This window comes from Drosophila serrata, unplaced genomic scaffold (genome assembly GCF_035046125.1).
Source record: "Drosophila serrata isolate PLE 108 unplaced genomic scaffold, ASM3504612v1 contig_184, whole genome shotgun sequence".
Lineage (NCBI taxonomy): Eukaryota > Metazoa > Arthropoda > Insecta > Diptera > Drosophilidae > Drosophila > Drosophila serrata.
In genome coordinates, this window is record NW_028257082.1 from 6,097,777 (window position 1) to 6,123,655 (window position 25,879).

A 25,879-nucleotide genomic window follows, 5' to 3' on the forward strand; every position below is an offset into this window, starting at 1 on the left:
CAGTTGCTATTGAATCATTGTTGTGCCCCAACCCCGCCAAAAGTGGAGCAACAGCGGCATGTGTCATAAGCCAGCAGCAGCAGCAGCCGCCATGAATTTCAGGAGGAGAGGACTCTGTGGACATAAGCACGCGCTCAAGGATTCAAAAAATGGGCACCCATTCGATCGGCTATTATGCAGATGTCATTGCGCCGGGATTGTATAATGAGATGGTTCGGGATGGGTTCTCTGGCCCAAAGAACCCACCGATAAGCCATGATGGACGCACAAGTGTCGGACGCCAAGTCGGGGGCAGTAACTTTGCCGTGGAGAGTGGTGCTACTGGTAATCAAGCGACACAAAAGCATTGCACAGCTCCATGCTGCAGGATAAGAGATACACTCAAAGCAGGGCCAGCAATTTTCGCAATCACACTAGGAGCTGGCTGCCGACTCACCTGTGAGAGGAGACCCGGCTAAGTCCTAGCCCAATGGATTCGATGGGGCAAAGGAGCAGGTGGAGCCAGGTGGGCGGCTGAGCGGCAGCAGCTTAAGTGTTAAGCGTTATGCACAGTGGCCAGTCCGGAGCTGAATGATACCACTCACCGGATGCCACCTAAGCCGGTTCCCAAAAACCCACATCCCCATTCCCATTTCCATTCCCATTCCCATTCCCAGTCGCAGTGCCAATCCCAATATCCCCCAGCATATGTGCTGGTGCCGGGGCATAGATGCAGATGCGGATACAGCTATACTACAGATACAGCCTCAGATTGAGATACAAATTCGAATAAATGCCAAAAGCAACAGGAGGCAGCATTTCCGAATTATAAGCAAAAAGGGATTGGCCGGGCCAACAGTAGCAACAGCAACAACAACAACAGCAACAACGGACTAAAAGCCGGTTGTAGCCAACCAGCCACACTAACACACACAAACACGCAATTGCACACACATGCGAAAATGTATATGTATATATATATATGGCCAGGACATAGCCAGGAGCTGAAGGCAGGTGCTGCAGGTGATGCTGATTGAGTTAAGCCACCATCACCATCGAGTGCACTGGAAAGTTTAGAGTACTAAATGGGGAAGATTATTTAAAGAATACTTTAATATAGAGATTGATCATAGATTGATCATAGATTGATTGTAGATTGATCGAAGATTGAGATCTTTATTTTGTATGTTTGTTAGAGTTAAATTCTTGGATCAATTGATCTGTTTAATGAAGTATTAAAAGTATCTGCTTATTCCATTATTATTATATCTTTTAAAATATTCCTAGCTTAAATTCTCATTTTAATTATTTTTTAAAGCTATTCAAATTATGAATATCTGCCTATACTCACATTATTTTTTTGCGTGTTCCAAAAGAGATATTTACTGGGTGGCTGGCACCTCCATTTTCTCCAACTTTCCCCTTTATCCCTCGCACAAAGAGAGCTACAAATTTAAAGGATTTAAATGTTGCCTGGAAGAACAAATCGAACTCTCGAAGCAGCCACCACAACAGAAGAAGATGAGCCCGAAAGCCCACTTCTCCCACCGGCAACGTGCTACTTGCTACTTGCTACTTGCAACATGCAACGTGCAACGTCCCCAGAGCTAGCTCGAAGCCAGCACCGAGCGGCTTAAGGCTCTCTCTGTGCGCTTTGGTTTATAATCGAATAAATACTCCCTGTGTGTGTGCGCCGTGTGATTATCAAAACAGAAACTGCTGGCTGTGTTGTCAGGAACTGCAACTATAAATCACTTGCATTAACTTTGAGCGCTTTTGTGCGAGTAAATATACCGAGTGCGTATCTATTAATACGCAAGTGGAATTATGCCGGCAGCACACTTGTAATTAGACAAGTACAACTAAACTGCAACTAGGTCTGTCATTTTTGCTTGTTCGATTATGAATATTATAAGACTCCGGAGGCTCGGCATTTTAGCAGCTGCAACTGGGATTTTCCATAAGCTCTCGGTGGAAGGACACAGCATACACACACTCTTAAGCACTTTCTTAGGCATCCTTTCTGCGATTTTATTAAACCCCATAGCAAATGCCAGTGTGCCAATTAATGCTGCTGCTAAACCGTTTATTTCCTCTCACTTAATATTGAATTTTCCCCAGCTCCTAGCCACATTCAATATTCTCCTTTAACTCTATTTTCACACACACACACACACGGATGAGTGTACACTCACATAAAGGGTATTAGGGGAATTAGGAAAATCGCTGGGCGAGAGCAACTAATGCGAATGCAACTGGGCGCTTTCATAATCCACAAGCGAAAACAAAATCATCATCATCATCATCATCATCTTGATAGTCAAGGAGCCGGGGCAGGAGCAACCACCCAAGGACATTAGCCGAAAGCATCAAGTTTGCGACTTATCCTTCGACCTAAGCCTCCTGAACCCGGTGAATATTCAGCCCCGAAAAAGGGGTAGCTCCTGCTCTGCCTCTCCCTCTACCTCTCTCGGTTTCTCGGTGTGTCCTGGTCCTGGTCCTGTTCCTGTTCCCTCTCCCTTTGTCTGCCGCTGCTGCTTTGCATGCGAATTTGGCGCCAAAAACTTTCGAGTTTCGAGCTGAGAGGGCACGACATTATTTGGGAATCCCTTATCCCTTTATCTGGCTTTAGCTCTAATCCCATCAGACACAAATGAAGAGAAGTTTCACGTTTCCAGTTGCTCTGACTCTGGCTCCTGCTGCTCCTTGTGCCTCCTTAAGCTTTTGTTTTTGTTCCTGCGTGCCCTGCCCTTGCGTTTGAAGTGCTTTGGCAATGGCAACGACGACGTCGGGATTAGGCCGCCAGCTAATGCGTCCTTGTGCCAGCCTCTGCCGTGTCGGTATGCGTGTGTACGGTGTGTACTCTGTGTGTGTGTTTGAGCCAGGTGGGTTAGACGACGGGCCAGACAGTTGCCAGTTTTGGGAGCGAGTCGAGTCGAGTCGAGCTGAGCCGAGCCGAGTCTTTGGGGATGCTAATCCCAATACGACTGGCAATCCTGCCAAACTGCCGGCAGACAAACTCGCAAAACCTTGCCGCTTCCTAGCTGCAGGCAATGTACTGCGAGAAAAGCTAATGCCCGGATTTGTGAGAGATGTGAATAACCTTGAATCACTAAAAGTAGAGTTTGTCTACGATGAGCCACAAAAAACATTCAGGGATAAGCATGCACGGGGAGAAAGGATTGTAGTAGATGATCATTGGTATCTTTTTGAAGATTCTTTTTAAATTGTATAAAAGTTTATTATATTCATTTTCATTAATATTCAAATTCAAAAGAAAAAAAAAAGAATTTCACATTTTATACTAAGCCTAAGTTTAAAATACTTTTCAAAGATATCTAAAAAGTTTTCGAATATTTAATAATGGAACCCATTTAAAAGTATATTATACATATGGCTAAAAAGTTATTTAAGCCTTTAAATGTATATAGAATATTATTTATTCACATTTAATACATTGCATTTGATGACTACCAAATTAATTGTTAATTGATCAATTTAATTTTCTTAAAAGCAAAACGAAAATTCTTTTAAATACTTTTGGTAATGATATCAGGTCAAAATTTTTAGATTCTAAAGATATCATTATCAATATTATTATTTTCATACAAATTAAATTCCCTTTAATTCAAAATTTCGTATAGTTTTTCATATATTATTTCCTCATACTTTTTCCTCACAATTTATTATGCAATGGTTTGACACCAAAGTAATATTTCTCTCAGTGTGCTGGTGGGCTTTATTGATCGCGTAGAGGATTATCCAGGGCGCTGGCATATTGGCAGAATGGCAGTCGGGCGGGCAGGCTATTGTCCATTTTCAATTTGTGCTCCGCCAGCGATTCAGAGCAGGAGCAGGAGCAGGAACAGGAGCGGGAGGAGGAGGTGCCCACTGGATGGAGATGGGTCTGGTTCTGAGTTTGGGGTTGGGGGAAATGGGCCTGTAATCCGTTCGAATGCCCGGCCAATGCTGCCTATAAGTTTGGGGATACAACCATATGTATGTGCGTAAATATACATTCATACATACATACATACATATATATTGTAGTACGTGCGCATTTTGCATTGTTGCTGCTGCTGCTATTGTTGTTGTTGTTGTTGTTGTTTAAAGCCAGTGGCTGTCTGGTGCTTTGTTGTTTTAGCCTCCATATGAATCATACGCAACGTAATCCCAATTCGTTTAAGTCACTGACAATCCATGCGATGCCCAGGCGATGCCGCAACGCATCCAAAAACCCAAACGAACGCACACACACAGGGCATACTGGCACATACACCAAATCAGACCCCCCCCCTCGTTCCGAACCCCCCCTCCGTTTCCCGTTGGGTCGAGCATATTTTCGCAATAAAGTAGATCCCGCATTAATCCCAACGATTTTGTGCTCTGGGCATTGCGTGTGCTTTATATTGTCCATGTATTGGTGGCCATCCGCTCTCGCCCTCTCGCTCTCGGGTCGAGTCTGCCCGAGTTTGTGTGTGTGTGTGTGTGTGTGTGTGTGAGTGTGTCCGTGTTAATCCTTAAACCGGCAGAGCTAAAGCTGCCCGCGTCGACGTCGCTGCCAACTGCAACCGAAAAAAGGCCCAAAAGCATGCCATGAGTTGGAGTTTTTGGAAGGGCGAGCGGCTGCTTTTTTGGGGGGGAGTGACGAAGGGACGAAGCGAGCAAAGGAGCACGGGGACCACACACAAACACACACAGCAGAGACGCACAGTGACAGCCCGTCCCCCCCATTTGCCCCCCTTTTCTGCGCCGACCCTGCTGCGAGTCTCGGTTTGCGGATGAGTCGATGGCGACGGCTGCTGCTGCTGCTGCTGCCGCCGCTGCCGCTGCTGCTGTTGGGAGATTAACTTTTTTCCATGCAAACAGTGGCGGCCTGGCAAGGGAGGAGGAGGAGGTTGGGTAGGTTACAGAGGGGGGTGCGACGGAGGGCTGTGGGGGCCAGGGATTTTGCGTTTGCGTTTGCTTTTGGTGGCCGTGTGGGCGAGGGATTTAATTTCGTGCGGGATTATTATTTCGGATTTAACTCTTCGTTTTATGGATCGCTTGGCATTATAATGAACAGCGGCGTCGCTCATAGGCCATGGGCGTACCAAAGGGGATCGCAGATATAACGAGAAATTAATGAGAAATGAAAATAATGCTAAATGATCCTCTTCGTATGATTAATTATTCGATTTTTTTTTACTGGAATTCAATTACAAGGAACTATTGTTTTGATATTTGACATCGAGAAAAGAATTTGATATATTATAATAGACTAAATCCTAGATTTGTTAGGAAATAAAATATTTATTTAATATTTTCGAAGTAAGTAGTTTTAGCCATTGAATCACTTATTTGAATTTTTAGTGTGATATAATAGAGATTTCTGCAGATTTCAGATATTTATTCTTTAATTATTTTGAGAATTTTAAAGTTACTGAAATAGAGATCGCTTTTAATTCTTCATTTTATATTTAAATTTATGACATCAGGATTTATAAATTTTATAAAGAAAAATTATTAGATCAAAAGCAAAAGTTAAGTATTTACATGAGTTTCTTCCAAACGTGATCCTCTTTTTGTTATTATCAAATACAATTACTTAATATAAAATATATCATTAACCATTTATTTTTCCATTTTCCCAATTTATAGAATTTCTTTTAAACAATTTGAATAATATCTTTCAAAGCTATTTTATTTTTAGATTGAAAGATCCTTTAAATATCTTTCTTCAATTTATTATAAAATATTAATTCCAACGAAACCCATTGAGTCTAATCCACTTTTGTCCCCTTTTTGGCTCTCACATCCCTGGGGTTATCCGCTTTTTTATCCATCCTGCCACGCCACTGCTCTATAACCCGCTTTGGCATTATAAACTCCGGTGTATTTTTATAACTAAAACCTTTGCATCGCCTGCGACACAGCTCCAGAGTTTCAGTGTTCAGCGTTCAGCGTTCAGCGACGGAAACTGTGAACCCGAATCCATTATAGCTTAAGCTGCTGCCAACACCAACACCCAGATACACACACACACACAGGGGGGAGGGGAACAGCCACAGCTACAGCCAGGGCATTATCCCAAAACGAAATGACATCCCTTGGAAATTAATCCTTAATTCCATTCATTTCGTATAATCCCAGAGATATACTTTGATAAGCGTAATGCGGGGCCAGCCGAAGGAGAGCGCAAAGAGGGGTGTGTGTGTGTGTGAGCCAGAGAGAGAGAGAGTCGAGAGAGAGCCACATGTTGCTATCCGTTTGTGTGCGTGTATCCGCCTCTGCCACGTATCTGTGTGCCATGCGCGTATCTGTGTATCTGTGTGCCATGTCCGTCTGCCGCTGTGTGCGTGTGCCATGCCATCGCATGGGGGCGAGCTCTCGACTCTCCGGGCTTCGTTGTTAGTATCATTCCAAACATGCTGGAAGAAGGTTGGATTTTTATTACTCTGCGCTCTCTCCGTGCTATAGCTCTCGCGCCGGTTACATTTGCACTCGCAGTGCGCCTTCGCGGCTCTAGCTCTCGTACTTGTTGTTGTTGTCGCTGTTGTTATTGTTTATTGTTTATGTTTGATGGCCAGCAGCAATGGGATTATGTTTGAGGCGATGGATTATGAGTGGCAGAAGCAGGAGTGCGGTCTAAGCCATCTTGATTGAGTGTGTGTGCTTGTGATGCTTGAATCCGAGAATCTGTGCCGAGTGAGTGAGTGAGTGAGTGACCCTTTTGATGGCAGGAAGTGAAAGTATATATATATGTGGCGAGGACACTTGCACACACAATGAATGGATCCCTCAGTCCCGCCATTGAGTTCCTCTTTTAACACCACAGCACAGCACAGCACAGCACCGACAGCTGTGTGTGCGTGCTTAGAGTCTGCAGACCAGATTTGCCACACCACTGTCAAGTCGCATTTGTCAACAAAGGTTGTGTTGCACACACAGCGGCACACCAGCAACCAGCAACCAACAACCAGCAACACACACACACACACACAAAGCGCTCAAATGAACTTAAAAAGCAGAGCGAAAGCTTTTAAATCTGTTGCTTTCGTGCAGGCTAATCCCTATGAAGTTCACTAGATTCTCTACAGTGTTGGTGTTGCTGCTGCTGTTGTTGTTTGTTGTCCCCCCCCCCGAGACCCTTTCAACAACAGTGGCAGACACCAGCTCACCAACAAGCACACACACAGACACAAAGCTGGCAGCAACAACAACAATGCTGCACACACAGCGCGCTTTGGCACTTAAACCGAACTGAGCCGTCGGGCAGAGCTCATCCCCAGGGCCCGAAGGGAAAGCAGGTCCTAGCAGCTAGCCACCACCCAAGTCCACCCACTGACCTAAGCCACGCTCCAGCTCCAACTCCAACCCAAGCGACCCAGTCGCCCACAAAAAAGCCAGAACAGAAACCAGCAAGGAGGCAAGGCGGCGGCGAGGCTGTGAAAATAAAATAAAGGCTAAGGGAGAAGGATAAGTGAAAACGGGGGAGGTCTAGAGGGTCTAGACGGGATCAGCCCGAGTGCGAGTGTATGAGTGTAGGTACTATTCGCCTTCAAATAACAGTGTGGTAAAGCAAACAGCGTCTTAGCCCGTTTCTTTTTAGCTGATTATCGGATTTATGAGAAGAAATATATGTACAGGTTCTTAATACATCTTAAATATAAATAGTCTAGGCTCAGTAAAGTATCTTCAAAGAGCCAAGATAGTTAGTTCTCATATTAATAGAGCATAATATCTTATAGATATATCAGGTAATCCCAAGCAATTAGTTAATTAGATCCCAGTTAGTTTGCTGATTGAATCACTGCCTTAAACCAACGACCAGATGTTATCCTTGTCCTTTAAAGGACGTAACCAAGCAACATCCTGCTCTGATTTGGATCTCTAAATCCTTGATCCCAACTGTTTAAATATCATAGCATTTGATGGAAACACGTTCCTTCCTAAGCCCTAAAAGCTCTATATTTTCCACTAACAATTTTCCATTTGCGATTAGGCAGTCCGATTCGCTCTTTACAATACCCTTTGAGGCATCTAATTACCCAACCCTTGGTAAGAGTACTCTGTCATATCGGATTATGTAACCCCGAGTGACTCCTCGAGCGTGCTCGTTGGTGATTAGGTAGCGTGATTTCGCTCATTACGCCTAAAAAGCGAATTCTGGCTCGGATTAAAAACCAACTCGCTTGCTTCATCCCTTCTGCCGCAGCATGGTCCCACACCACTCAGGGATTATTCCAACTTTTGACTAATTTGATTATCTGATTTGGTATTCATAGTCGTCGGGCCGCCTCGAACCCTTCAACTTGGCTAACTGCAATTTTTTTCCCCACCGAATGCTCTGGCTCCACAGGCGGTTGGTAGGTTGGTTGGGTGCTGCTGCTGCTGTTGGATCCCCAAAGACTTAACTGTAAAAGCCCCTCGGCATTGCTCCCACATTCGAGTGCTCATGCATACAACATACTCACCCGTACTCGAATGTTGGCAGAGGAAAAAAAAGCCAACTCAAATACCGCTGGCATTGGACGGAATCGCAAAAAATTAGCAGTTAATCCCCTTAAATTGAATGCCGCAGATGGTGTTGCCACTGTCGCTGTGTTGCTCGTGTTGTAGTTCCTCATGTTGCTGCTGCTGTTGCTGCTGCTGTTGCTGTTGCTGCTGCTGTTTCGCCTGGTTTAGTTAGTGTTTGTTGCTGGCTAAGAGCAACAGGAACTAAAGTGTAGTTAGCTGGGACCACACCAGCGAGATAGAGAGTGGGGTTGAGGGAACAATGGAGTGGAGACCGGGCGTGTGTTCGCCGCTTGTGTTTGCGGCAATTAGCCAGAGTTGCCACATAATACGCGCGGATAAATGTTTAAGATTTTAAGTTGGAGCACCAGGGTGACTTGGCTTTATTCCATGGGACTGGTCCGGAATGGACCTAAGCTGGCAGCCGTCAGTCCGAATGTCCGCGTGTGTGCTGCTGGTGTGTTTGCGGTTTGGCTTTTGTGGCCAGGGCTTAGGGGGATCGGATCCCCCACCGAAACTCCAACTCCAACATCCTCATCCAGCGGCACTTAATCCGCAACTAGCGAAGAAATCTGTTGAGAAATTTAACCTAATCCCGGCCGGGTCTCCGAGATCTCTGCACCGAATCCAACAAAAGGCCGCTGGCCTCGTCCCCTCTCCGGGGAGATGGCGAGGAGCTGGCACTGGCACTGGGACTTATAATGGCACTGCGTAAATCCCCTTCAAATTAAGCTCCTTGGCAGCCTCGCGTATCGACGTCTCGCACCCTTCCTCATCTCCGCCCAACTTCGAGGTTACGCTTAATGCAAATACAATGCTACGCGCTCACCGCAGCCGGATCAAATTTCATCCTCCTCGGAGGGCAACCTCCTGCCGCAGCCCGCTGCCTCGGGCAGACAAAGCCCAAATGCCAAAATACCAATGCGATATGGCGACAGCGTCGACATCCTTTCTGCCTCCTGAGTAGGACATCGCTGCCGTCGTCGTTGTCGTTGTCGTCGTCTGTGGGCCACTAATAAACCCAATGTCCCCCCGCTTCCGTTGCCATTGTAAAGCCGCTCATCTGGCAGCTCCTTCAGCTCCAGCTCCAGCTCCAGCTCCAGCTCTGCTCACCCCGCTCACTTGACTCCCTGCTTCCAGCTCTCAGCTCCCAGTTCGCAGTTCGCAGTTCATTGGCAGCGGATTAAGCCGGCGCGCATTCGCAGAGGCAGCAAATACAAAAGACGCTTTTGCCATTGGATCGATTTAAAATACTTGAGCCGGGAAGGAAAATAAGCGGGACAGAGGAGAAAAATCAGTTGTGGGGTATTAATAAGCGCAGGAAGGGTGGCCACGGTCTGAGGGCTGAGGGCTGAGGGCTGAAGGGTAATATGCATAAGCACCATTAACTTGTACTTAAAACTGTGGCAGGTGGTTGAGCCGGGGTGCGGACCGCTCCAAAAAGCCAGTAGGAGGAGGAGGAGGAGGAGGAGGCGGAGGAGGAGGTGGTATTCCATCCCGCTCTTACGCTGAATGTAACTTAATTCGCCGTGTGGCTGGCAGCGTCTTCAAGCGGATTATATTAATCAATACAGTGATATATATGGCCTTTGTTCAGCCCCAGCTCCAGCGCCTTTCCTTCCTTTTCCTCGTTTCTCAAGCGACTTGGCTTAAATCAGACTGACATCCACTAGGCGTATACTTATTATTCTCGTTGAGGTTCGCTTGAAACAGTTGAAATATTCATGAGATACTTTAAAATTTATTTTTAAATTTGTACAAATGTTTTCATAAGCTAAAGCTCTTTTGTTATCATTATAATTATTATTATTTTTGCTTTCACTTTCAATTTGGTAAGTGATATAGAGTCAAAGATTATTATTAATTCATCCATTTATTTATAGTTATTCAAGCTAAAGGACACAAAGAATTCAAAACCATATATAGTTCGAAAAAAGGTAACAAATGTAGTCATAGGTTTTGATTAATCTAAGTGGACTGCAAACCATATAAACTTTCTATCATCAAGATTTATTCTAATAGAAATTTATGATAAACTAATCCTCTGTGAATTTATATACTTTTCCCTATCTGTGTTCTGAATAATATATATATTTACGAGTGAAAGGTAATACAAATTCCCTTCTAAGCCAATTGGGTATCCGGCATTCGTCACCTGATGATGGCTTCTTGGCCTCTCCATGGCTCAGACCTGCTCCGAGTTCTTTTTGCCCGCTTTAATTGAATCAATGGCACAGATCGCATGTTGTGCTCCTTTCTGCCGGCGACCAGAGACTTTGTTTGGCTTTAAGCAGGAAGATTTAAACGTAATGCTAGCCGATGCCCTCCTCTGGCTCTCCATCTCCTTGGGCATATTCATGCATTTATGTATACATGCCTATAATTCAGTCACACAGTCAAAGCGTCTTAAGCGCTAAGTAGAAGCAACGTAAATAAGTAATATTGATAACTAAAGTGATTAAGGTTGCCTTTGCCGTTGCAGTTGCAAGTCCCAGTCCCAGTTCCAGTTCCACTTCCCTTTTGGCTCCGTGTGTGGCTTTGTCTGGTGGCAGCCGACTGTGGATCGGATCTCTGGGCGGAGTGGGTGGCCTGGCCATTTGAAATGTTTAAAACAAATGCAGTCTGGGCAGATTTATGGGTATATATACTCTCATATATAAAGAGAGACCCCTTCTTTTTTGTGCTGCGGCTGCGATTACGTTTGGTTCAACTGGTTTCAGCTTGATTTTTGGCCACCAACCCCATCAGTATCTCGGCTGCGTTTGTTTGCAGACATTATCGACATTTAAATCCCTTATTTGTGTCTGCCGGAGCAGTGTCCTTGTCCCCTGTCCTTGTCCACTTGATAGTATTTGACAAATTGAAAATCCTTTTTGTGGCGAATTCTTGTCCTTGTGTGGCCTTATCCTGCAGTTCATAACTTTAATCCTGTTTCACAAAAACTTGTGCTTATTTGCATTGCTGAGATGCCAGCGAATCCTGCTACGGTTCTTATAGGAAGCAACTTCTTCTTTCAGGAGCAGCGTTCTTTGTGCCTTAATTATTCAGTTCTTGAAGACTTGGGACGGATTAAGTCCGGCTGCCATCAATTTATCATTGGCCACTTCGATTGCATAACTTTGCACTGGCTCGAGAGAGTCATTTGGCCGAAAAGTACACATCATAATCCTTTTGTAAGGATTTGTCCCTGTCCGCGTGGAGGCCACAACCCCCTGTGCATTCAATTATCGTTGGCCTCGCAGTTGGCCATTGTCTCAGGGTCCCAGGTCCTGTCCCCCTGTTCCAGCAGCAAATTCGCAAAACTAATGAAGTGCTGCAGCTCCTTGAGCAGCCTGCTAATGCCACTAGAGTCCTTTTCCACACTGCCTCCTCAGTTGCCTCGGCTTCCTGCCGGACTCTTGAACTCCTCAGCCACTTGGCCGCATGTATAAGCATGTTTTCTGGTTTGCTTCACAGACAAAGCTTAGAACCACTTAAGAAAATCCATTCACAACCTGAAACTAACTAGACTCCTGGACTAGAGTCCTGCCTTTGGCTGTGTGTGTGTGAGTGTCCTGCAAGGATTTTCGAACCGTTCCGTCTGAGGTTTGGTCGGTGTCGTTTTTGCTGGCAAAAGAAAACTCACCTGATGACGGTCCCAAATCAACATATGAAGCAAACAACAAAAAGGATTAAGTCCAAGACACACACACACTGGCACACACCCGCATGCAGGATACAGCATCCAGGATCCAGCATCCAACATACGGCATACAGCTCATGGGCTCATGCATAGTTTTACATGTCTAAGGACAAAAAATGAATTTATTGCGCAACAAAAACAAAGACTTGAGACAATTCCAAAGCCTAACCCAAGAGGCCAAAGCCGAGGCCAATTTAGCAGCTGAGGTGGAACCCGGAGAGCCGGAGAGCGGGTTTCGGGGCAAAAGGATTCAAATAAATTACCGCTACGGGCCATACTTATTTCATTAGGATTATTTTTGACTAACATTTACGGCCTGCCTCCCCCCAAGACTCGGGAAACATTCGGAGGAGAGTCAAGTCAAAGGATTCCCTGATTTCCGGCCATATCCGACTGGACAGCCTTCGATTTGGAAGCCGGTGAGAGGGCGCTAAACGCAAACAACAGGCCACGTTACTCGTAAAAATAAAGAAAATGCCTCGCGGCATTAATTATAATCCGCTTAAAAGTTTCAACATGTTTTTCCCAGCCCCGAAAGCCCTATTCGAAAGCAAAAAAAATAAAATAAAAAACACACGAATACAAATACGGCGGCACAAAAAAGTTCAAATCTCGAAATACGCCTCTGACTCAGAGAGTCGACTTAGCCGGGGAAAAGAATCGAATGCAAAGTGCAGAAAATTCGCAATGTGCACAAGTGGAACTCGAACTGTTGAAGAGCATTGACTTTTGATTTGGAAAAGAATTTACAGGGGATAGGAGATCAATCCGAAAAGGCAGCTCAAAAACCCTCAACTTACATCGCAAACCAATCGTAATCCTTGGAAAAAAGGGATAGAGCTGGGGTTAGAGAGAAATTATAGGAAAATTGGTATTAAAATAGTATTTAAAATATATATGTAGAAAAACATATGAACGTATATTATTTAAACAATAAATTAGTTGATTTCCACATATTTTACATATATAATATAATTAAATATGAAGGACTATTAAAATCGTTGTTTTTTAATGTAATTTAAATCCTCTAAAAGCTAGATTTATTCATTATGTGTTTATTATCATCTCATCAGAATATAATATATAACTAGTCTTAATAATAATTCAACCATAATAATTTCAGCTGCTCTTAAGAAGATTAAAGATTCAACTTGTATATTATTCTTTTTATATATTAATACAAATACTCAGATTTCTAAATTTAATTGGTATGCCTCCTTTGATTTCTCACAAATACCTAATCTCTTATAGCGATTATCAAACGATCCAAATTAATTGGCCTTCCTACTGGGTTACTTTAGCTGTTTCCAATCGCTACCCCTCATTGGGTTTTTGTATATAGTTAATCTTTCATTTCCAAGGTATTCATTATTCTGCAAAGGCAAAGGCAAAGGCAATTGTTAGATGGCTTATTTTACCCGTGTCCTGGGGCAAAAGGACCAAAACTCACCCGGAGGCAAGACGCAAAGACCGATTTTCATTTTATTGTCCTGCTTAATATGTTTGTTTTTCTTTTGAGAGTGCACCAGGGCACCAGGAAGTGCAGAAAGGCCAGGAAGGCGAAAGGTGTGAGATGGCAGCCAAGCGGAAGGCTCAGGCGGGTGTGCTGTGTGCGTACGTGTCCTGGGGAAAGTTCTTAAGTCGCATCCAAAGGATGCCGTGGCTGCTGCAGAGAGAGCTGTCGGAGGCATTATAAATTAAAATGCACGCATTAAAAATTCTAGTAAAAAAGAGTTTGCAATTAAGTAGGACTTAAGTTGAAGTGTAAATAAAAATTCACACACACTCGAGCGCACGAGCGGAGATCCCTTAAGAAGGACATGGAAATTTGTTTTCTGGCGTGAAGTGAAGGAAAAACTTGTGGCAATTTCCTTAAGACTATTGCTTAATTTCCGGTCACTCTTCCTTCAATACATCCCTTCTCACACACACACGCACGCACACTCCCTCATATGAACAACCCCCCAAAAAGGACACACACACATACACATACACATACACATACAGGAGAAGCCTATTTAAGTCCCTTGAAATCCTTGAGATTTTTTGCACTGGTCAAGCAATGATAAGCAAATTTCCCAACAGTTCACTTGGCTTAAGACGAACCCTTCCCCCACTGCCACTGACTGTCCGTTCTGGTTATTAAAACTTTTGGTCTGTTGAAATTTTAATTTTCCTAAATACCCAAATCACTCAAAATCATTTTAATAAGTAAATTATGAGCATTCTGCCTATAAATAAACAATCACACAATTTATTCCATCGAAAAAGTCGAGGAAAGACTACAAATATTTGCAGTCCGTTCAAGGATACTTGAGTAATCCTTTGCCAAGTCACCTAAATAGCTCTGCCTGCCCGAGGAGAGAGCCAGAATATGTGTGCGTCCGTGTAGGGATTAAATCGTTTTGATGTCCTTGCCAGGGCAATTTATAATTATTTGTTTGCCTCGGCCTGTGGTCAGCCAATTGGTCAATTTCTTAGAAGAAAGTCGAGTGGATAAAACTTTTCCTACCCTTGCTACCTCCCTCACACTTTATGCACATGAGATGTTTCTGGAAACTTTTCAAAAGATTATAAGTCCCCGGGGCCAGGGACTCGAGAAGGACGAGAGATGGCTCCTGGCAGCATCCTTGAGCTGGGAATTTTCCAATTTCAGTTGATTGCGATGACTGAACTTGATTATTTCTGCTGCTGCCATCGATGCAGGTTAATAAATCTTAAGCCGCGTGGCGGTTCGCGTTCGGAGATATCGCCTTAGCCCCCCAGAATCTAGAGTTCATTTACAAATCGTTTCCCGGCTTAGAAGAGAGAAGGTGTGGGAGGGGGCAAGGACCCGTCTGACTGCCTTGCCAAGATTTAATGCCCTCAAACAAGGAGCAGGGAGCAGGAGCAGAGAACTCTGCGCATTTAATTCAATTTGTTTTGGCCCGACTTGGGCTGTCTCGATTACTTTCCATTTTTTTTCCTTCTCTTCTCCGTGCTCTTCCTTGCTGGCAGTGCAAGGACTGATAATGCTAATAAGGATAAGCTCTGTCTGTGCCATCGTTGGCCGGGTGACTTAAAGCTGCTGATTCCGGTGGCCATCAGTGGTTAGGGAAATGCCAGAAGGTTGCGATATTATGGAGCTGTGCCTGGTGCAACAATTAGTGGGTGCTCGATGGCTTTGGGCTGCACACTAACTCCACCGCACACTAAACGCACATGCAGGTGGGAGCCCGGGAATCCGCTTTTGTTTTTAGCCCCATCAAAACACGGCTCCATGGATAATGGATATATTGGGTTTATAATTCGGTTGCAACGCACATCGAGGACCGTCATTAGCGACCATCGAACATAATGCCTGAATTTCGAATCTGAATCTGGTCCCGGTTGCTAATTTCGTTTAAATTTCCACATTTTGTGTAAATATTATGAGAGAGTACCGGACATCGATTGAATTTAATGGGATTATTGCTGTAACTACCGGGGACCCCTTAAAGTTCCTAGAACGTTGCGCGTTGATCTGTGCCGGTGACAAACAATACATTATAGTTGAATTCTTTATTCCTTTTCAACTCGGCGGAACACACACACACGTTCCGCCCCGGCTGGGTCTGATGTATTTATTTTTAATGCCAATGGCCCCCAATGAGGTTTTCATGGCAATTAAAAGATTTGCATGGCCCACACACACGTACACACACATCCGTTGTTCGCACAAAAATATGGCATGAAAATCGCACGTAATTGGGCTGAACTTTTGGTTGGTCCGATCCCAACCCGTACATCCCTCGTTTTGTTTCGACTTTAAAACGCTTCCAGCTGTCCAGAGTCCAGAGTCCTGCGTTCTGCGTCCAGCGTACCGCGTCCTGGTTCCCGGCTCCCAGCTCCGGACACGGCAAATGCCAATCGTTCGCCAATCTCTGGCTGCTTACAATTTTTATAATTGGAATAATTAATAATACCATTATGTTGGTCGGACCTGGGGCGTTAAGCCTATTTGGTGCCTGGCCCCGCCCACCCGGAAGCCTCACTTTCCCGTTCCGTTCGGCGTTGTAATGGTAAATCGCCTATAACTTCTATTTTCCCAATTTTGGCAATTTAATTTTAAGCCTTTGATAATTGGTCGAGAGGCGAAGTAGTAGTATATATAGTAAATTTTGCCAAGCAATGTGAAAAAAATGAAGAGAGTATAATTCATAATTTTTTTTTGGGAAATTTCAAGTTCTTTGGTGGAGTTTTTCCCCGGGGTCGTGGGTGGTTTGGGTGGCTATTTAAGCGGCTAAAACCATTTGCGGTTAGCCACAACATGCAATAATTTATTTTAATACTTTGGTGCGTGCGAGCCAATCTGCATATAAAGCCCCCATTTCGAATATGTTTTAATTGCTTATTTTAATTTGTCGATGATTTGCACTTGGAACTAGACGGCACTAAACCGATTATTAAACAGCACTCGAGTGCAGTCCGGGCTTATATTAGTCGGCATTATTTCTAACCATTATTTTTCCCGCTCTCTCTGTTGCTTTTAGCCAAATCACTTCCACTCCATTGTGTGGTGGAGTCGGTGCACTCTCTGCACGCCTCCCTGACCATCGATACGCGTCAGCCTTGGAAGCGGAGGCCCAACATTGAGACGGATAGCTACGTGATCATTGCCGCTGCCACGCCCTGGAGCGAGATCGTTCAGACGGCCCTCCAGCGGCTAGGTTACTCACAGGAGGTGGCCAACACAGCCAGAGGTGAGTCGGAGGTCCTTTGAGGCAGCAGAGTCCCTTTCTAGAGCAGTCCTGCTCATAGATATCCTTTAATTGGACTTTTCTACCTCATTGATATCTAAATTATATACTAATCAATCATTATTCTCTACCCTACTCTATAGGCTCTCTAATAATCAAACACTGGAAACCTATACCCCTTGAGCAGATATCGGATAATCCGGCAGTGCCGGTTAGTGACATTGTGGGTGAGCTGACCTCGGTGATCACACTGAGGATCGTTATCCTGCGGCCCAAGACATCACCCTTTGGGGAGATCAAGGACAAGCTGCTCAAGCTTCTGGTGCTGCAATCGCATGCGGTGCTCCGCTCCACCGGCTGTCCCCTGGATGAGGTGAGTTTTTCACTACTGCCAACTCCAACTTCCTTTTCCCACACTCATACCCAGCCAATTAGGGATTCACTTTGAACTTTCACTTAAAATTCTGCACTAAGACGACGAAATTCTATAATGATTCATAAGCGGTTTACCCAAAAGCAGAAGAGCTGCCCCAGCTCCCCTGCAAGCTCTTATCCGACTTGGAGTTGCCGAAAACTTGCCGAAAAATGTCTCCGGATGAGAAGTGGCGACGCTAATTTGCGTGATGTGAGGCATTCAGACACACGCAGACAAGGAGCTCGGCTTTTGCATGTCCTGGCTGCTCCTGGCTGCTCCTTGCTTGTGGCATATTAAACGCATAACGCATTGAAAATGTTTTGATAGCGACTACAAAGAAATTTTGTTAAGCCGAGTTCATTTATTTGGTTCACTTAACTAATCCTTTTTTGCAATAGTTTTCATTTTAATCAGCTTTGCGTTTCCTTGTCCTGCCTCCTCCAGGATGTGCGTGTGTGCCGGGGCGTGCACATGTGTGTACGTATGTGTGTGCCTGGCTTTTGTTTTCCTTATTGCAATCGGTTTAGAAGGCTTAGTTTAAATTCCGGGAGCAGGGAGGAGGGAGGAGCTAGCCCACTGCATGCCTCACATGACCCAATTCCGTGGGCGGGGAACAGTTACGATATCGATGCATTAGCGCCATAAATCATAGACCGCGGCATTCGCTATCATCGCAAGCGATGAACAACACGAAATCACGGCCAGAAATACCCTTCAATTGATATTGCGACTGCTATTTTATTGGCCCCAAGGCAAGCTCCCAGCCCAGCCCCACCACCGATTAATATTAGCAAAGTAAAGCAAAGCGAAGCAAAGCACGGTACGGCAGTTGTCGTCCCTCCTAATCACATGATAAGCATTTACCATAATTTCCACATTCGGTTGTCTGACACCTCCGCCGAGGCAACCAGTGTCCGTCCGTCCGTCCGTCCGTCCCGCGGAGGAGCTTTTTGGGGTGCGGCGGCGATAGGAAAATCAATTTAATAATACCCTCAGTACGTAAGAAGCGTCAACCCATTTTTATTTACAATTAGGTACCACCAGCACCTAACCCACCCAACCCACCACCCTTCGGTGAGCAGCTTAAGTGATTTGGGGCGCCTCCTTAGCTGATAGTGTGTGGAAAAAGCACCAGCAACCAGAAACCAGCAACCACCAAAACAACAGCAGACATTATCTTTCCACAGTTGGGAGACAAAGCAGTATCTATGAGCATTTAATACGCCATACCTGGCACCCTTTGGAGCCAACTCATTTCGATTCTATTTCTGTTGGGTAAATTCAATTTTAATCGCCATAAGCTGATGTGTCGCTGCCTATCAGGGACTATCTATTTATCGCCTTCGATTCCGAGGCACTGTCTGTTAATATCAGCTCCGTGCGGCGGTATCAGTACCGTTTGCTCCCCAGACCCCCGTATTCTATATCGTAATAGGCAATTTTGGACTCCGCCGGCTCGCCGTGTAGCACTCGCACATTTATGGCTAAGTAAATCCCGCCACTTGAGGCCAGTCCCAAACCCCCTTCGATACCGATACCCCGCAACCTGGCGACTGTGATTTTTATGACAGACGCTTAGCGAGCGGCGGACCTGGGGTCTTAGTAGCCACTGTTGACAGTCGCTCAGTGCAAAGCAAGTCCCGGCCCAAGGTTGCCCACTAATCCCTTGCATTGCGCTCTGATTTTCCACACGGAACACACGGAATTTCGATGATCGAATCGCGACAATGGGGGGTTTTGTGTAACTATGCGAGCTAACATTATAGAGAGATAACATTATAAAATCAAAGTTAGAGCTCAAAGTTAATAAAATCGTTTTGTAATCCTTTTCCTTCCCAGGTCACGCTCTCCCAGATCTGCCGGAGTTCGCACCAGAATACGTACGCTTTGCCTGGCGGTGAAATCTCCGATGATTTGCGCCGCAAGTTTGACCAATGGTGGTCCAATCAGCTCTCTCCCCAGGCAGCAGCCATGGCGCCCAAGATGCTGCCCTTTATGACGGGTCCTTCGGCAGTGCCAGTTCCAGTGGCAGTTCCCGGTGAAATGGATTTCCCGGTGGGCACGGCCATGGCCGCGGCGGCAGCAGCTGCTGCCCATGCAGCCGCAGCAGGAGGAGCAGCGGTCGGTGGGAATCCCCTCGGCTCAATGGGCAGCCGGGAGAGCCTGCTGCTGGCCAATGAGGCGGCTCATCATGCTGGCGCTGGACCAGCACCAGGGACAGGACATCATGGCAGTATGCTAGTGCACCCGATGCACGCGTCCATGCACCATCACCACCACCATGGAGGAAGTGGACATGGGCCACAGTATCCCAACCAGAAGACTCGCATGCGCACCAGTTTCGATCCGGAGATGGAGCTGCCAAAGCTGCAAAAGTGGTTTGCCGAGAATCCACATCCTTCGCGTCAGCAGATCCAGACCTATGTGGTTCAGCTGAATGCTCTGGAATCGAGGCGGGGTCGCAAGCCGCTGGATGTGAACAATGTGGTCTATTGGTTCAAGAATGCCCGGGCAGCACAGAAGCGGGCCGAGATGAGGGGCGGGAGTTTGGGCAGCGCCATGAGCGCCTTGGGTCATGCCGCCATGAATGGCTATCTGAGCCAGCATGCTCCGCTGGGCCAGAACTCCAGCAGCAGTGCTGGGAGTCAGCCGATGAGCATGGGTAATCTGTCCATGTCGCACGATTATCTAAAGAGTCCACTCAGCCTAAAGTCGGAGGATATAGACACCATGTCGCAGCACTCGGACGACATGGAGGATGAGCCCAGCAGGCCTAATACCCCGCAGCTGCCGCTCTCCCTGACCACGCACGAGCGTCATCGCAGCTCTCCGATGATGGACGAGGACGAGGATGAGGCATCCGAGCAGCAGCAACATCAACAGCAACAGCAGCAGCAGGAGGCCAAGAGCTCTGGCAGTGATGGCATGAACGGAAGCCTCAACGAGGAGGAGCGCCAGGAGAAGTCATCGCGGGATGACGAGCAGCAGGACAACGAGAAGGAGAGCTCCGGCGCCGAGGAGCGCAACCAGGATAGCAATCCCCAGATAGAGACCGGCTCCAGCCTCAATAACAACAATAACCATAACAACAGTTCGCACAACGATCCGGAGGTAAGCTCCACGCCCAAGCGTACCACGCCCAAGGAGGAGGACGATGACCTGGACATGGACGAGGACGAGGAGGACAATGAGAACGATGCCAGCCATTTGGATGAGTTCCGTTCGCCCTCGCCGGACATGGCCGGTGGAGTGGTGCCGCACAAGGACCAGCTGCCCTTTCCCATGGTGCCCAACTCGATGTTCTCGCAGTCCTTCATGTACATGAGCCACTACATCCCGGCCTTTGGCCAGGCGGCAGCCGGACATCCGCATCACCATGCCGCTGCTGCAGCGGCAGCAGCCGGAATCCAACCCAATGCCCTTATGGGCGGCGGTGGCCTAAACCTGTCCAGCATCTCGAACGAGGAGCGACGGAAGCGGAATCGCACCTTCATCGATCCAGTGACTGAGGTGCCCAAGCTGGAGCAATGGTTTGCCATGAATACGCATCCCTCGCACAACCTGATCCTCAAGTACACCGAGGACCTGAACACGATGCCATATAGGTGAGTTCGAGGGCCTCATAATCCTTTCTTCCTTTCTATTTTGATTTCAATATATACAATAGAATATCCTTCAAACTATACAACCTTAATTAATCCAAATCATTATCTATTTATGTTATTTCCAGGCAAAAGTTCCCGCGTCTGGAGAGCAAGAATGTCCAATTCTGGTTCAAGAATCGCAGGGCCAAGTGCAAGCGCCTCAAGATGTCGCTCTACGACAGCAATCAGTGCGCCCAGCTGGGGGGCCTTGGCTCCTTTGTGCCCAAGTACGAGGAGCGGGATTAGATGGGTCCAGAGTTTGGAATCAAAATTAGAAGCATTTCTCCATGTAAATAGTCGGACGAGAGAGAGAGACACACCACACACACCCCCAATTGAAGCAGTTCTATGCCACAGCTGCAGCTATGACAAATACTATATCCTATACGATAGCTGATAAATATGTAATCCCTAGTTTAGTCCACTCTAAGTATTATAGACCGAAAAACTAACCCAGTTACGCGTTACCAGTTTGCCAGAAGCCAGGAGCGTCTAGCGATAAATTTAGAGCAAAATAGATAAAGCCACTTACGAGTAATACGATCTTGCATGAACATCAGTATAAACTTATAGCTGGTACCCTCAGCCCTATCCAGTATACCCGCATCTATTTCTACCTAGTTCTAGCCGTCGATATATATGTAGCAGAATAAGTAAACCAAAGAAAGCCAATTTTTGAGAGAGACGATGATCTGCGATCTGTATATAGAGTATGTTAATCTTGAGCATTGTGAATTTGTTTCGGTTTTAGTTGACCCTTCGTGACCGCGGACTAAGTTAACGCCTAAGTTTGAGTTGTACCAGTGCACTAGTACGTTTAGTTTAGTTGTCCCGCCTTATTTTCGAGCAGCCACCAGTACCCCTCGCCCCTGCCGCACATAGAATGTATAACATATGATTCGTTGCTCTTCAAGCCGTGGTATCTAATACCAACAACCCCCAAAAAAGTAGCTGAGAACACCCAATCGGCTTCGCTCTCCCCAAATTCCCCAATTCCCCCATTTCGATTCAGAATAAAATCTAATACTGAAATGAAAATGTTTTTTAAAAATAAATTGTTCCATTAGTTTCGTAAGCCTTCAGATAGAGAATACAATTAATTCAGATAATATTGTAATTTATTGCAAGCATCAATACACACACACAGAAAAACAAAAGAACACAAAAACAAACATACAGCGAACACACATCCACACATCTTTATATATAATATAAATAGAAATATATTCCCCCAGCAATTATTAAATGATTAAATAAATACAATTTTAAATGTCAAATTCAAATGGTGACATTTTTCTTTTGGGGAAAGTGGATATAAGAAAGATGAGAGTCTGCGATTTCTTCAAGAATTTAAATTGAAAATTGATTTTCCAATGATAAGAAGTAATTGTTTTCTGAAACTTGTGGGGCTTTTACTTGGGGTTTCTTGGTTACTTAAACTTGATGAGATAAGTTTTAATAAAGTCCTCTGATGCTTATTAATAACAACTGAAGGTGTAAGCTCAGTAAGTGTCACGTTAAAGAAAAGCATTCTCTTTATGCTGCACCTCATTAGGAGGAGTTCATAAATTACCATAAAAGAACGCATTTGCAATCTGTTGAGGTTGAAGGCATCCCTATTTCCGGTGGCGCCTGAAGCTAATGTGCTGATGCAGTCGTAATGGGTTTCGCCATTTCTCATGTGTGCCACCCAGATCTTTGCTTTATTTATTTTTTAGCTATTTTTTTGGGTAAGTAACTGATAAGCGAAAAGGGAAATAAATATGCATGTACATATACGAGAACGAATGGCAATATGAGCACACGGGGCGTATGAGCTATCTCCCATTGCGCTCGCTCACTCTCGTACATCTTCCGTGGAGATATGAAACAATTTATTAGCACCAAAGTTTACTTATTTTCCCATTTCTTTATTTCGCTCGCCTTTTGTTACATCCCGCAGTCACTTGCAGATAGCACGGGGGTGGCCTTCCCTGTGGTTACTAAATCAGTGGACCACATTATTTCATATTTTTGAGTAGGTACCACCATGTGTGTGTGTGGGTGTGCGCCAGGGGATGTGCATCATTTGTTATCGCAAACTTTTAAATTAAAACTCTGGGAAGGAGTGGCTGTGGGACTCCAAATTTATGGCATATCTTTTGGGTAGCAGCATATTGGACTAGCTGCTTATTTATGGATTTCCTAATAACGAGCGAAACTGTTGCATATTTCTGGGCTGAGTTCAGCCAAAGAGAAAGAGAGCTGTGTCTTGAGCAAAATTACAAACTGAATAGCCAGGTAAATAAATACTTGCAAACGCTGGAATTTCCCTTTCTACAACATAAATATTTACGCAAAAATATTTAATTCCCAGAGAGAGAGAGAGAGAGAGAGATGTACGGGAATTTCGCATAACTTTATCCATTAATTAAAATTTCTAGCACTTGGCCCCCGCTCTGTGGTTGGCTCACAACCGAAATTACAGCCACGCCCTCGTAGTACCCAGTACACGGTACAGACCGGTAGTTCCCCCATTTTTCGAGGGGCATTAAGTGTAAATATACATAAACAGGAGGCGAATGCAAAAGAAAACATTTACATAGTTAACTACGCCGCACTTGCGGCTGTTGGCCAACTTTCCTGGCTGGCTCAAAAGGTGCGCTCTCTCCAGTGGCGGCATAAATCTTGCTTTCGAAAACTTTTTCATATTGCCTTAATGACGCCAAATGGGGAATAAATCTGAATAATGCAATCATAATTAAGTGATGCTTCTCACAACGAGCCCCCTAGAAAAGATATTGAAATATCCATTGAATTGAGACGAGGATCTTGGCTCCATTAGCAGATTCGATGCTGGGAACCATCAAAGACCAACTTCTTAGCAATTAGAGCGCGCAAGACAAAAGGGACACTGGCAGTGCCAAAAAGGACACACAGAGCGGTGCGGTACGGAAAAAGGACAAATAAGCTCTGCTGCTGGAACATAAATAGTTCTGCGGCTTTGACTGATATGCGGGGCAATAAAACTAATGAGCGTGCGAGCCAAAATAGTTGACAGTGGCTTGGTTGGTTGGTGGTTGGTTCGCTCCTTTTGGGCCAACCCACAGCACACACCCCTCCCTCTCACCCATCACTCCTCACGGGTGGTTTCGGTTTGGCGGTGGCGGCGATTCATTTGCCAAATTGAGTGCGCAAACAAACCGTAACGAAAGTCAAATGAATATAACGCAAGTCCAATTAAATGGTCATAAGTAATAATAATTCCGCTTTGATTTGTGACATTCAGTTTACACGAACCGCGATGGGGAAGCCAGCCGGACTGGGGAGTGTAAAGAAGAGACCGGTCAAAGGAGACACAGCTTCCTTTTCCGGTTGCACTTGGACAAATTAGTTAATGAGGGCCTTGAGAAAAAAGAATGTGGAAAAACGTATAGCGATGGGTAATAAATTGTTCAAACTGATTATATAGCTTATATAAAGCATAATTGAGACTATAGATTAATAGAGATTTGAGTTTGAGTTTGATATATGGAGGGACTTGATTTCTGATTAACTAAAATAATGAGAAAGTAATTACAATTTATGCTATTTACAAGTCCCAAATAAGTATTCTTTACAAGTTTAGAATTTTATAATTAATCTGTTTAAAACTTATATCTAATTTAGGATTTTCCATTAGTTTTAAGGATTTAATTCCTGTCTTATACAATATATCCAAATGGGTTCCTTTCCCTTTAGTTTTGTGTACTTATGAGTAATGATCATTAAATGATAACAACCTTAGCCTGGCCAGAAGTGTGTGTTGCCTTGACTAAGAAGGACTCGGATTTGCTTTGGGTCACAGGAAAAACTTGGGTCAGCAGCAAGTAACTACTTTCACATCAGGATATTGCGTAAGAATATGACAAGGGGGCTTAAAACCTAGAGCCCATAGAAGGGGGGTGGGCCGAAGGATATGGGGCCAAAAACACCCCCATACTCTGTCCCTTCCCGGCATTGGGCGATTATTATTTATTATCTTAATTACGTCTTAAAATCCTCTGTGAGGCGGGACAAGCACCTGCCTAGGAGAAACAGGATGGCAGGAGGGCAGACTTGGGTGAAGGCCCCCTGCCAGTTGGCAGCGGAATCCTGTGTCCTGGCTCATGTGCTTTCCGGACCAGCAAGGAAATGTATTTGCGCGGAAAATTGTGCTTTCCTTTTTTCGAGGGGGCGGGAGTGTGTGTGTGCCGGCGCACATGCTACCACTCTAAGCCTTCCCTTGTCTTGTCCTGCCTGTCTTTTTTGGCACCTTATCCTGCTGGCGGCTGGCTGCATCCTTCGAGAATGCCCCACCCCCACCCCGCCCTCCGCTGTCAACTGTCGTTTGTCTTGGGCGCGTAATAAAAAGACTTAACAACGCGAGTTGTTTAATTATTATTTATGACACTCCTCGTTCGGGCTCAGAGTCTGCCTGGCCAGATTACTGCCCCAAAAAATTGTTGCTCTAGGAAGATGCACAAGTTAGATTGTCGGCGCTTTGATTTACCGTCCTTCGGCGGTTAAGGACTATTTAAATCAATTGCTCGAAGGCTGAGCTTTCGCAGAGCCAAGCCCGCCGAGCTCAATCTCAATTCATTTTCATAAAATCCAAAAGTTTCTCTCGCCCATAATTTACGATGATAATTATGGCAACTGTGAATTACCCCCCAGGGAGGCTAAGCCAAGGCCCAAGGTCCAAGCTCCACGCTCCACGCTCCACGCTCCACGCCCACTGGGCAGGCGGAGAAATGTAAAAATGATAATCCCAATGTCAGGCGATAATTCACAGTTCCAGAAACAGGCCAAGGCCCAAGCCTCCCACTCATTTCTGCTGCTGCTGGGCAACGTCCACGGATCAACAACTAAAGGTGAGGAAAATTTCCATAAATAATCCACGGGGTTTTCTGGTGTTTTTCTAAAGTTTTTGAAGTGTTTGTGTTAC

At 45.3% G+C, this 25,879-nt stretch overlaps 1 protein-coding gene across 3 annotated transcripts in view; it reads left to right on the forward strand.

Moving 5' to 3' along the window:
• The window catches only part of dve (SATB1_N and homeodomain domain-containing protein dve), a 73,103-nt gene extending 50,886 nt beyond the window's left edge, over positions 1–22,217 (forward strand). For 2 of the 3 annotated variants that reach the window (XM_086828466.1, XM_020950872.2), the window contains 4 exons: positions 16,669–16,878; positions 17,019–17,248; positions 19,130–20,895; positions 21,021–22,217. In XM_086828466.1, coding sequence (XP_086684592.1) covers positions 16,669–16,878; positions 17,019–17,248; positions 19,130–20,895; positions 21,021–21,180 — 2,366 coding nt within the window. In that variant the 3' untranslated portion in view covers positions 21,181–22,217. Of the gene's footprint in view, positions 1–6,374; positions 6,400–16,668; positions 16,879–17,018; positions 17,249–19,129; positions 20,896–21,020 lie in introns of those variants that run through there. The other variant, XM_086828467.1, reaches the window with a different exon arrangement.
• Positions 22,218–25,879: the final 3,662 nt, after the last annotated feature.